This window comes from Diaphorina citri, unplaced genomic scaffold (genome assembly GCF_000475195.1).
Source record: "Diaphorina citri unplaced genomic scaffold, Diaci psyllid genome assembly version 1.1 scaffold1318, whole genome shotgun sequence".
NCBI lineage: Eukaryota > Metazoa > Arthropoda > Insecta > Hemiptera > Psyllidae > Diaphorina > Diaphorina citri.
The window spans coordinates 1-12,152 of record NW_007378747.1 but is presented as its reverse complement, the minus strand read 5'-3'; the positions used below and the strand labels follow the sequence as shown (position 1 = coordinate 12,152).

General features: G+C 36.5%; 2 protein-coding genes across 4 annotated transcripts; both read right to left on the bottom strand.

Moving 5' to 3' along the window:
• Window positions 1-237: 237 nt before the first annotated feature.
• On the bottom strand, window positions 238-8,048 carry LOC103515320 (exonuclease 1). Its single transcript, XM_008480260.3, has 10 exons — window positions 8,032-8,048; window positions 7,619-7,738; window positions 6,634-6,895; window positions 5,952-6,167; window positions 5,454-5,585; window positions 4,971-5,135; window positions 4,361-4,493; window positions 3,747-3,912; window positions 1,381-1,507; window positions 238-515 (listed from the first exon to the last, which is right to left on the bottom strand). Exons 1-10 carry the CDS (start codon window positions 8,046-8,048, stop codon window positions 447-449), a joined length of 1,407 nt encoding a protein of 468 aa, XP_008478482.1. The 3' UTR covers window positions 238-446.
• A 293-nt stretch (window positions 8,049-8,341) lies between these two features.
• LOC103515318 (immunoglobulin domain-containing protein oig-4-like) lies at window positions 8,342-12,143 on the bottom strand. 3 transcript variants are annotated; one of them, XM_026828052.1, is made up of 5 exons: window positions 11,705-12,143; window positions 11,445-11,521; window positions 10,998-11,219; window positions 9,053-9,202; window positions 8,342-8,643 (listed from the first exon to the last, which is right to left on the bottom strand). In XM_026828052.1, exons 3-5 carry the CDS (start codon window positions 11,202-11,204, stop codon window positions 8,482-8,484), a joined length of 519 nt encoding a protein of 172 aa, XP_026683853.1. In that variant the 5' UTR covers window positions 11,205-11,219; window positions 11,445-11,521; window positions 11,705-12,143; the 3' UTR covers window positions 8,342-8,481. The 3 variants fall into 3 exon arrangements, with proteins under 3 accessions (XP_026683853.1, XP_008478481.2, XP_026683854.1); XM_008480259.3 differs by having other exon boundaries at window positions 11,445-12,143; XM_026828053.1 differs by lacking the exon at window positions 11,445-11,521.
• Window positions 12,144-12,152: the final 9 nt, after the last annotated feature.

Sequence of the window (12,152 nt, the reverse complement as noted above, 5' to 3'; positions counted from 1 at the left end):
AATAATATAATTATTGCTTTATCTCTGACTGATTCTTCAGAAAATTGGGTTGACCCTATGAGATCAATGTCCAAAAAGCAATGAATAGAAAATCAAGGTTATAATAATTGGAAAAAGGAAAATTAAGATAATTGTCCACAATTATTATAACATAACACAGACAATAAAGGCAGTGACACAAAACCACAAAGACATAATAAGGCACAAAATCACTTTTGAAAAACATCAGAGGTTATAATAATTGGAAAAAGGAAAATTAAGATAATTGTCCACAATTATTATAACATAACACAGACAATAAAGGCAGTGACACAAAAACACAAAGACAATAAGGCACAAAATCACTTTTGAAAAACATCAGTATAAATAGAAAGTAAAAAGAACAACTGATATAAAATTCAGGTACTGTCATCAAATTCATAAGTGAGCTGGTTTTCAAATTCATCCTAACTACAAACAACTTGTCTCTCCATCATTTTGGCAAAGGCGTTTATTGCAGGAACTTTTGGAGAAGTCTGAAACAGATTAGAGAGTAAAAATGTTGTGGTTATCTAATGTCAAGAATTGACCACTAGGTCATTTTCTTGCGCGCATTCCGATATTTTTCTACAATGTCTATGCTGGCTTCCAAGGTAGGACAAGAAAAGAGGTGAACAGAGTTAATAAGAAGATTTAAGGAACAGAGAGGACAGTCAGGAGAATCTTTGATGTCTATTCTGTTCTATCCATGGCTGTCATGGCTCCCAGAGAATAAATGAACCTTTTAATTTTGATCGATTTACTCAACAAACATAATTGTGGAGAGTTCATAAGAAGATTTAAGGAACAGAGAGGACAGTCAGGAGAATCTTTGATGTCTATTCTGTTCTATCCATGGCTGTCATGGCTCGCAGAGAATAAATGAACCTTTTAATTTTGATCGATTTACTCAACAAACATAATTAATTATATTTGAAGCTAAGCACCTTTTCACGATATTTGTGGGTACCACAGCATTACTAAGTCCGCGTTCTCTGCAAAATTTGCTCACTTGCAATGAATTGAAATTGTGTTCAGCATACAAGCTTGTGAAAAATGTCGTTCTCCCATCAATCGTTAAATTTTATGACCAGACTTGGACTCGAACCACCAACCTGCAGATCCGAAGTCCACCGCGCTAACCACTAAGGTCGGTTACTTACCTCTTCCTTGGAGGACTTTGCGTCCGGGTTCGTTCCTTGAACACTTTGAGAGGTAGATATATTTCCGGCAGTCTGTGAGGTAGGAGTGGTCTTGGGAGCCTTCTCTACAGTAAATCTTGCGAAGAACCTGTGCACAGAAGAATATAAGACAGTTAGGACTGGTATCACGCCGCGCTAACCACTAAGGTCGGTTACTTACCTCTTCCTTGGAGGACTTTGCGTCCGGGTTCGTTCCTTGAACACTTTGAGAGGTAGATGTATTTCCGGCAGTCTGTGAGGTAGGAGTGGTCTTGGGAGCCTTCTCTACAGTAAATCTTGCAAAGAACCTGTGCACAGAAGAATATAAGACAGTTAGGACTGGTACCACACTTTTCATACACAAAAAGCCCACTCCGAGGCTTAGGTGTAGGGGCCGACAGCCCTAAAGGATGGGTTAAGCTTCTACGAATCTACGCAATACGTATAAGTAAAGTAGGCTTGCCAAACGTCCCGAATTGGCCGGGACAGTCCCGAATTTCAGGGGGTGTCCCGGCGTCCCGTTCAGTTTTTCACTTTGGGGCGTTTTGTCCCGAATTTCCGTTTTTGTCCCAGAAAAAATTCGGGACGCATTTTTTAACTTTAAAATTAGGTACCTCTATAAATCAGAATTTGTTCTTAACTTGTTTAAATTTGTCATGCTTTCATCAGTTTGCTCTTCCACTTTGCTAAACCTTTATAAACGAGAAAATGTTGTATTAAACCGCCTTAAACGAAAAAATGAGCTAGTCCCTTGGATTCTCGTTTATCCAGGTTCGACTGTATTTCGTTTATCTGTTTTTACTTTCTATTACTACAGTATAGCGAGCTATACTAGTAATGAAAGTATTGCAATCGGTCCAAATTTTCAAAATCGGGAAATGGGTGGAAATATCCGTTTTGGGGTCCCCTGATTCCAAAAAAGTGGTTTTTAGCCCATGGTCTGTACGTAACGTACGTACGTTAATAATTTGAACTTGGCATCAAAAAAACACATTTTTTTTCTTTCCCCAAAACAATATTGTTTCTTTATAATTTGTGTGAAGGTAGGTATAATATGTTTGTAAACCTATAGGAATAGGTAGGTATATTCCTGATAATTAATCAGTGTTTTCTCTTGATTATTCAGATTTATATTAGCGAGTAAATTTAGTAGACATTTACGTATTAGACAAGACAGGTCCATTTATTTTATTTTGAAATCACAATTTTATCAACAACACTCGTAGCTGTGAGAGAAAAAAAAATCTAGTCTGGTCCGAAAATTGTTCATTATAAATGTTTCAATTTTAGTGGAAAATGATTTTCCCCCTTTTTTTGGCACCTGCCTACAATGTGCCCATTCAGCATTTTACAGAGCATGCTAAAAACTGACCAGAGCAAATTTGGGGAAAGAGAAAGAGAGGGTACGTGAATTCTGTAAAATATTATCTCTCGAAACGAAATTCTCCATTTTTTCACATGCCCACTAACACAGGTAGATGAAATAACGGTCGATTTAACGAGTCAAGGGCAGAAATAGTGCGACAAATGTGTAAAATACCAAGGTATACGAATATTGAAAAGTAAATTTTCCATGTGGGTAAATTTTGAAATAGGTGAGAATTTGCGAATTTTTCGCGTTTTTTATGTGTTCAATTAACGGTATGGAATTCCAATTTTGGGAAAAAACTTAGTACATAGGTAACACGTTTATGATCAATTCCCACAATCTAAAATGCAGGTACAAAATTTAGCAACATGGGTGAGCGAAAATAACAGCTCTTTAAAGCTTTAAACAGCTGAGTACATTATAGCAGGAGAACAAGAAGTGATGAAAGCCAAAGTTCATAGGTCCATTCTTTAATTAGTCACTTTAGAGTTTAGATCATGATTGTTTCTACCAATAATAAATATTTTATGATCTTTATTCAAGGATTACATTTGAAAGTTTAATGAACTCTTAGCGAAATATGAATTACCTATTTGGAAGGGTCTGTTCAGCTTTATTTATTAGAATTATCATTCCATTGCCAAGGAAAGTTCCATAATAGAGTTTCGTAAATAAAATTCTGAACAGCAATTTACACTTTATTTAGAAGACAACTTATTTCGTACAACCTAAGAAAGCACGATTAATTAATGTAGGTACAATAATTGTGTTCTGAACTTAACTCATCTAGAAAAGCACCTGCATATCCTAGGTATTATATTTCTCTTAACATCCCTACACATTAACATTTGTGTACATTACATCCCTATGTCCACTGCAGAGCTACACAAAAAATATCCTCCTACTTTTCACGAATTATACCTACGTCAATTTTATACTGCTAAGATGAGATTGAAAAGTTCCTTTAAGCCTTGTTATATTTTAAAGCCTTATTAATCTTATTATTTATTATAGATATTTCATTGGTAAGATATAATACAGGTTTTATGATTAAGTACTTACCTCATTTAGGTTTAAAAAAATAAATAAAAATAAAATAAAGATCTCAACATATTAACGTCAAAAGACAGTGGACTAAAAGTCAGAATGAAAAGATATTTCAAGAGGTTGAGAGCGACCTCAGAATCATCCTATCGATCTTAATGAATAACTTACCAGTCTCATCGATTTTCCTTTTCCCAGCCATTTTTTCAGGAGTTCGAAAACCATTCTGAGGAGATTGAGCACCATTTATGTTTCGTTCAACACTGATTTGAGATGATATACTTCTACTGGCTGGTCGCTCTGAAATATTAAATCAATTAGTCCACTAATCATTCAGTTTTTTTCGAAAACACCGAAAATAAGTCGGTTTTTAATTGAATTTACAGCCTTATCCGAATGGGTGACTATCTGGACAATTTCATGCTAGCTTTTCTCGGCCCCCACTTGGGCTGGGTGAGGTTAATATCAGGCGGGTAGATTGTCGCCGAATGAAGGGTAAAACCTTCGTCACTTAAGACCTTAGCTGTTGTACAGTGAGATTAAACCCCAAACAAACAAACAAACAAACAAACAAATACGTGTTAAGGCCAGTTCCCACTTGTCGTTCGGAAAAAAAATCATGTCGTGCGTAAGTGTTAACACTCATTTAAATTACATTGCCTACAGCACATTCGGAAAAAAAAAAACGGATGAAACTCACGAAAAGTGGGAACGGGCCTTCATTGTTATGACCAAAGTAAACATTTACCTTTGAGAGGTGAGCTGGCTACAGGCTTCAGTTTCTGGAACACTGGAGGTTCTGAGACAGATTCCTCACTGGAATGACGATCACAGGGTTTCTCATATTGCTTAGACCAGATACTGGTTACTGGAAGATTCTCCTGCAAAATATCAAATAAGTAAGGCACAGCACAGGTGCTTCCAGATAAGTGAGAAACAGGTGCCTAAAGGCGCTTCCACTCGATGCGCGTATTTCTAGTCTAATTAGCCAACCTAGTTAGCTTGAAGAGTAGCGCTCTGCCTTGTAATGGTGTGCAAACATAGTCGACCGGACGTCGATCGACGAGGTTGTAGAGGCAGTGTGGACGGTTCAGTCGATGTCGATCGACATCGGTCAATTGATTGAGTTTAATCAGGGATTATTGTATCCTTTTTCGTTCATTTTACATAAAATTCAAACCAACTAATTGATCACTGCAAAATTTACATGTACACATACACAATAAAGTCAATACATATTTACAATTACAATTAAAATTCAAACCAACTAATTGATCACTGCAAAATTTACATGTACACATACACAATAAAGTCAATACATATTTACAATTACAATTTACAAATTACTTTTAAATTACCTCACTGTCAGGATTCCACTGGTCCATTTCTTCTAACGAGAATGGGTCGAGATTTCCCAGAGCTAGCTGGAATGCTTGATCCTTAGGAAGCTCGAGCTCTTTCAGTGACAGCTGAGAGAAGACTTCGTCCCTCATTTCTGACTCCAAAGGGTTGAGGGGCACCACCTTCAAAAGAAAGATCACATTATTTTATTACAAAAAGTTTTTTTTTTTCTCTTCAAATCCATATTTGAAGCATTCTTTCTATCGCATTGACTTATAACGAGGTCCCAAAAGTTCACCTTCCTATTTTAGTAGAATGAGAAAATCTGTACCAGAAAATTTTGTTGTTTCTGCTGAGTATTTAATGCATCTTACCACATGTATCAGGAAAAAAGAATACCCAATAAAGCGGTGCTACATCAATATGTTGAAAAAGGAGACACCTGTTTACCTGCCCTACCTGAACGGTCGAAATAAAGCATCATAGGTTCTTATACTAACCTCTTTAGAGACAGGATCGTATACGGGCTGATAAAGGAACATCAAGTTGGTGTTATGGAAACTAGTAAGGAACTCTTTAGTGATTTTCACATATGATCCGATTTTTCCGTAGACGTTGATTTTGCGCAAGGCCTGTAAAATAAAGAACAAGATATTATTGGATTTTTATTTTTAGATTAAACAAGAGTACTGATTTGAACCCTAATTGTCCAGCAGTATGTACAATTGTACACAGTTGAGTAGAATATACTTTCACCACACTGGGAAATACGGACGTTGGACTCAAAATCTAAGGGTTAGGGTTCGAGTTCTGTTAGCAAGCTAAACATTTGTAGCGTCACTGTAGGGCAGTTCGTAAAAGCTAGGCCCTAAAAGAGGAGTCTCTTTTCTCGAGACTAGGCCAGCGGACAATTTTGATCATTATAAAGTATCGAAGCTGTCTGTAAAATTTGAGCGACCTGTGACTAAAGGTATGAGAAGCGCTAGTTCCTTACTTACATTTTCAAAGTCTGGATCCATAATAGAGAACACATAATCCTTTGCCTTCTTGAGTCCCATGCCTTTGATGCCAGTCCAGTAATCACAGCCAGATAAAATACACATGTACCGGAATTTGGCGTCAGTAAATTTAGCCAAGGGCATTTTGAGAGCAGACGGAAGCTTCTCCCGGTCCATAAAACAACAGTTGCCAGAGAGGTCTAGCTTGTAAATAATCTGAGGAGATGAAAGAATTTGAAGTAGATGAATTAATGACATTTCCCAAAAGAGCAACCTAAAATAAAAATTGTGGGTTCCTACAACCTTTTTTCCCCTCCAAGTCTTACCTATTAGACTTAAACAATTTCCAAGCAAGGAATTTTAAAACACAATTTTGGGCCCAAGGATATTTTTGATCTACATAATTCCAATCTCTGTGCCAAGTTCGAGCCATATTGGACGAAATCTAAAACCCTGAGAATTGCGAACTCTTTTTCAGCTTTTTCAAAAACTTTTTCTTAAATAGCGGCTGAACCGTAAATTTCTCGAGGTGCGGCCCGCGGACACTTTTGATCATCATAAAATATCGAAGCTGTCTGCATAATTTGAGCGACCTGTGGCTAAAGGTAAAGTCGTGAGAAGCGCTAGTAAAGACAGACTGAAAATGTTATTTTGAAAGATCATGGACCAGACTTCCTCTTACCTTCTTTGCTCCAAACACAAGCAAATCAGAATCTTCTGTTATCACATAGTCAGCATATCCGGCAATATTCAAATAAGCCATCTGAGCATCAGCCTCAAATGGGGCCACAATACAATCTACACCCCTGGCCCGACATGCTTGAATGACATTCAGAGCCATCTTGTGGGTAACATCGACACTTTGTCTGAGATGAGACTGAGCCTCACTGCCACGATCCAGAATGAGAAGTTCAGCAGCTTTTGCCTTGTGGCTATCTCGCTTCCTGAAAAAAAAAAAAAAAAAAAAAAATCATTACTTACAAGTTTGAAAATACATCCAAAACTATTGCTATAATGAGTAGAAGACAAGAGGGCTGTAAGCAGTACAGTAACTGCCCTCATGTGAATACCACAGGCATCCAGTAAAATTCCAGTCCACTTGGGAAAACATGTATTTCTGCATAGCTATTGATTTGTATTGATTCTGGCCAACTAACTGGACAAAATACTCAACCTATTGCCATATTGAAGCACAGGAAGTATTTAGATTGAAGAATGAAGTTCCTTTACCCAAGTATCTAAAAAAAAAACGTAGGTAAGTAGGTAATGTGGAGTTTCCCTGACTGGTCATCTTAGACTTTTATGTCCTAAAGTGATTACACAAATTTGAAGGGAAAACTTGGCAAAGCCGAGAGCTGTTGCTCTCAAATTTTATTGGAACCAGACTGACACAAATTATATTCTCTGGCCAGCGCCGCTACAGTAATTAATAGTGGAGTTTCCCTGACTGGTCATCTTAGACTTTTATGTCCTAAAGTGATTACACAAATTTGAAGGGAAAACTTGGCAAAGCCGAGAGCTATTGCTCTCAAATTTTATTGGAACCAGACTGACAAAAATTATATTCTCTGGCCAGCGCCACTAGCCACTACAGTAATTAATATTTCCTTTTTTAAATGGTAAGGATCTACCCTAAAGAGGATGTAGGGCTCTAAGAGGGCACTTACTTTCTTCTGTCTTCTTCTGTGGCCTCTTTAGCAGGCAGATGTCTTCCATCAAAGACCATGATCACTTTGATTTTGTGTGCCAGCAACATATGGATGTATTTCATACAGTAGTTGACATACCTAGAGGGAGAAAGAATTTTTCAAGTTTAACAGGAATTTTTAATTGTGTTAAGCATATTGAAATGCTTGTCACAAATATCAATCCCTGATTATTACACCTAGATAAATTTTATGACTTGACTTGGACTTGAACCACCAACCTCCAGATCCAAAGTCCAATGCATTAACAACTGCACCACTGAGGTTGGGTTTTAAGCTCGTTTTTCACCCTTGCTTTTTTTCTCAGAAGTTAAGAGAACTTGTCACAGAGGGATGAGATTCCAATCATAACCTGGATATCAGGACATCCTTACTGCAAAAATAGACACATTTTTTCTTTTTAGCTAAATTTCCTTTTGGGATGATTCTTGTTTATAAGGATAATAAAGTTGGTACTTGTTCAGAAGTCACGTCCGTGGAATATTGCTACCAAAGGAACTGGCACAAACAAGCAGTGACCCTGGTTATTATAGGGTTAGGTTAAACGCAAGAAGGAGTTTTCACGATTAGAGCAGTGATTAGTGTTAGGTTGAATACAAAAAGGAGCTTTACTTTTCCACAGATAATTACCATAAAGTTTACTCAAAATGAATGCTACCCACCGGAATAATATTTTTTTATATATATAAATCAACGGAAATAATGTATGGAATTTTTTATTCAAACGAGATAAATCCCATCATTCTATCACAATTTTACCTCTCAAAAGGTAACCTTACTGTGATACCTTAGGTCCTTAGGACATTCATGTTGTAAGTTTTCCCCTATTGTCCATCATAAAGTACATAATCTGTTCGGAACCCTCTTCTATCAATGGCAAACGGATTGTCAGCGACACACTCGTAGTAACCGGCATCTTTCTGAGTTGCTGGATCTATTTCCATTTTGGACTTGATAGTATTATTGCCCAAAAACCACTCATGTACCTGAAATAATCAGAAAAGAGTGTATAAAGGTATGTCCACACGTAGTCGACGGTTCTCGATCCATAATCCCACATCGATCGACAACCGACTATGTGTGGACACACCTTAATACGTACAGTACGTTATTGTGATGAAATAACTGAGGTTCTTGTGTGCACCTGGAAATTGTAAAAATATGAGATAACTGACCCATAGTTGTTGGTTTGAAAGAATAAAAATATCTTCCTTTTTCCCACCTTTGACTGTACACTCAAAATTGAAAAGCTTCATTGCTACAACATACAAATTATTATTATTTCAAGTGTATTATTAATTATTATTGAATTTTTCTGTGTTTTCCAGACATAAAATTTCAACAAAGTATAGATTTTTAAGTAACTTAATATCAAGATCTAATAGGTCATCTCACCTGAAAGTATTTATGAAACGTAAGCTCTATATCATCTTTAGTCCAAGTAATATGAGGCCTAGGAAATCCTTCGGCCATACAGAAGAAAGTGATCTTTCTTCCTAGCATATAATCAAATTCGAAATGAGAGGACTTGATTATTCTGGCGCCCTGAAAAGTTCGCACAGAAGAAAGTGATCTTTCTTCCTAGCATATAATCAAATTCGAAATGAGAGGACTTGATTATTCTGGCGCCCTGAAAAGTTCGCATGAGAATATCTCGTTTCCGGTAACTTTTTTCTAATAACAATAAATTAGAAAGTTGTTTGTCTTTTTATTTTCTACATTCCATACATTTGCACTTTTTCTCTAGGATGTACCGTAATCCCGTACCGTAATGATTTTTCCAATATGGCGGACAAAAAGAGGTTTTCTCACAATATCGCGTTCCCAGTAATTTTTTTCGAAGAACAATGAATTAGAAAGTTGTTTGTATTTTTGTTTTCTACATTTTATACATTTACACTTTTCTTCTAGGATGTACCGTAATCCCGTGCCGTAATGATTTCTCCAAAATGGCAGCTAAAAAAGAGGTTTTCTTACAATATCTCGTTTCCGGTAATTTTTTTTTATCTTATAAACAATGAATTAATGGCGGCCAAAAAAGAGGTTTTCTCACAATATCTCGTTTCCGGTATTTTTTTGTGAAGAACAATGAATTAGAAAGTTGTTTGTATTTTTATTTCTTACATTTTATACATTTACACTTTTCTTCTAGGATGTACCGTTATCCCATAATGGTTGATCCCGTTTTTGGGATATGCTGCTACTAGTGATGGGTCGTGGGTAAATACCCACTGGGTGGGTAAATAAAAATTGGGTATTTACCCGGGTATTTATCCACCCCCAGGGTGGGTCCCCTGGGGGGCGTTAAGTTGTGCTAGTGCTCAACAAGAACTACGGTCCGGATATTATGGGGGGAAGAGGGGGAAACAGATTTAAGCTAAATTTTAAAAAAAGAAGAAAAATAAACAAAAAACATCGTCACTTGATTTGAGGTTTTCTCACAATATCTCGTTTCCGGTATTTTTTTGTGAAGAACAATGAATTAGAAAGTTGTTTGTATTTTTATTTCTTACATTCTATACATTTACACTTTTCTTCTAGGATGTACCGTTATCCCACTTCCCGGGCACAATTCGACTGAGGCGCTTCTTGAAAATACCCGGGTATTTATAAAAATTGGGTATTTACCCGGGTAAATACCCAGGGTGTTTACCCCAAAAATAAGTACCCGGGTATTTACCCATCACTAGCTGCTACTATAGGGAAATCCTTAAAAATTGTCCAATATATTGAAATAATATATTGAATTGTATGTTTTTAGGTATGCTGACTTTTAATGTGACCTTTTTGGTAGCGTAGTTCAAAGGTGTTCAACTGGTAAACAGGGCGCGAGTTTAATCCCAGCCGAGGCTTGGAATTTTATCTTCATTTCTTTGAGAATTTGATTAATGTGACCTTTTTGGTAGCGTAGTTCAAAGGTGTTCAACTGGTAAACAGGGCGCGAGTTTAATCCCAGCCGAGGCTTGGAATTTTGTCTTCATTTCTTTGAGAATTTTGACCACTTAATAATATAGTTGTAAGGGTTAAGTTGTAGGAACGCTTCCGGTGTTAACCTCACTCCTTCCATGCACTCAAGAGTATAATTATCAGCCACTCTCTCTAGCCTCTATCCACTCAAGAAAGCCCTAAACGTATTATTATCTCGTCAGCTATACGAGACCTTATTTAGACTACTGGGGTAGAAGGTAGAAGAAATTTTCACTCCAATTTCCCCTTTTCTGAAGCTCGTTTCCCCTCTTTTGGCGTGATAGCGCCTGCACCAAACCATAGGAAAAAGAGGGGAAGCTTAGGGAAGGGGAAATTCCGAAAAGAAAATATAACTATTCTATTCTAAACTTACGTTTTCCGGGATAGAAGTATCGTACACGTCAGATTTGGGCGGGTACCTGATAATGATGGGCATTCGAGACGCCAAATAAGGTACATCTTTCACACTGCCCCTCCCTTGGGCACCAAAACTTAACTTGCCACTCTCGGAGCTTGGGATTTTAATTGTGATTACGAAGAGGGAAAGAAGAAGCGATAGGAGGTGGTTGAAACCGAGCATAGTTCTTTAGTCGATCTGAAAATTAAATGTTGGTCGGAAATGATAATACTTTTGTTTTTGATATTACTCTACTACCTACAAGTTTGTACGTACTACTGTATACGTATATTTTAATGTAATCGCAGTAGTAAGGGAAAAGTTGGTGATAACTTGCAAACAAGTCTATCCCAACAATTTTGCTAAAAACAGTTGTCCCTCTTCGTACTGGATTCGAACTGGATACTACCGTAAAAACTTTACCTTGAATTAAAGTCGTTGCCTTGACGAGCTGAGAATTAAAACTTAGTGGACATCAAGAATATTTTTCCGTGCATAATCTAGAAATAATAAAAAATAACTCATTTAAAAGTAGAAAGTAATTTTATGAATTTTGATCGTTTTAACGCTAGCTTTTTTAAAATTGAAAAAATACTGGATTTCAGGAATTAATCAACACAAAATAGGCATCGGAAAATGTTATTTTTATGGCGGAGCTTCATAAATTAATTAAAACAAAATACCTAATTAAAAACGTTAAACATTTTCCGAATCACGTCTGAAAAAATACAGTATTATGGGAAGATAGGTTGTATTTAGCCTTTGTTGATTTAATACGTACTTAGTTGCATAAAATCTTTTATTAGCTCAGCATCCTCTTCAGTGACAAACATTGTTTTTCTGGTAACAATAATTCACCTTGTACACAGCTCTAATTAAGTTGAAAACCTGCCTAATAAAAGTAATATTACATATATATATATATAGATACTTACAAGGACTAAAAAAAAGGTCTTTGCTGATAATAATATGTAGGTAGGTATTCTACTTTCTCTGCAATTTTAAAGAATATTGATATTTTTGTCATAAGTGTCATATTGAACTTTTTTAGGAATTATGTTCATGAGAGGAAACTAGAACCGCTGTCGGATTGAAGAGATCAAACTGATAATTTAAACGCGTTAAATGCCT

Excerpts from the sequence above, each read along its gene's own strand:
- LOC103515320 (XM_008480260.3), bottom strand. Across the intron at positions 6,896-7,618 it reads ACAGAAGAAGACAGAAGAAA|GAAGCGAGATAGCCACAAGG; the intron begins GTAAGTGCCCTC and ends TTTTTTTTTCAG. Across the intron at positions 5,586-5,951 it reads TGGATCCAGACTTTGAAAAT|GCCTTGCGCAAAATCAACGT; the intron begins GTAAGTAAGGAA and ends TTTATTTTACAG.
- LOC103515318 (XM_008480259.3), bottom strand. The coding sequence starts at position 11,204 with ATGCTCGGTTTCAACCACCTCCTATCGCTTCTTCTTTCCCTCTTCGTA. Across the intron at positions 9,203-10,997 it reads ATACTTCTATCCCGGAAAAC|GGCGCCAGAATAATCAAGTC; the intron begins GTAAGTTTAGAA and ends CGAACTTTTCAG. Across the intron at positions 8,644-9,052 it reads CGTTTCATAAATACTTTCAG|GTACATGAGTGGTTTTTGGG; the intron begins GTGAGATGACCT and ends TGATTATTTCAG.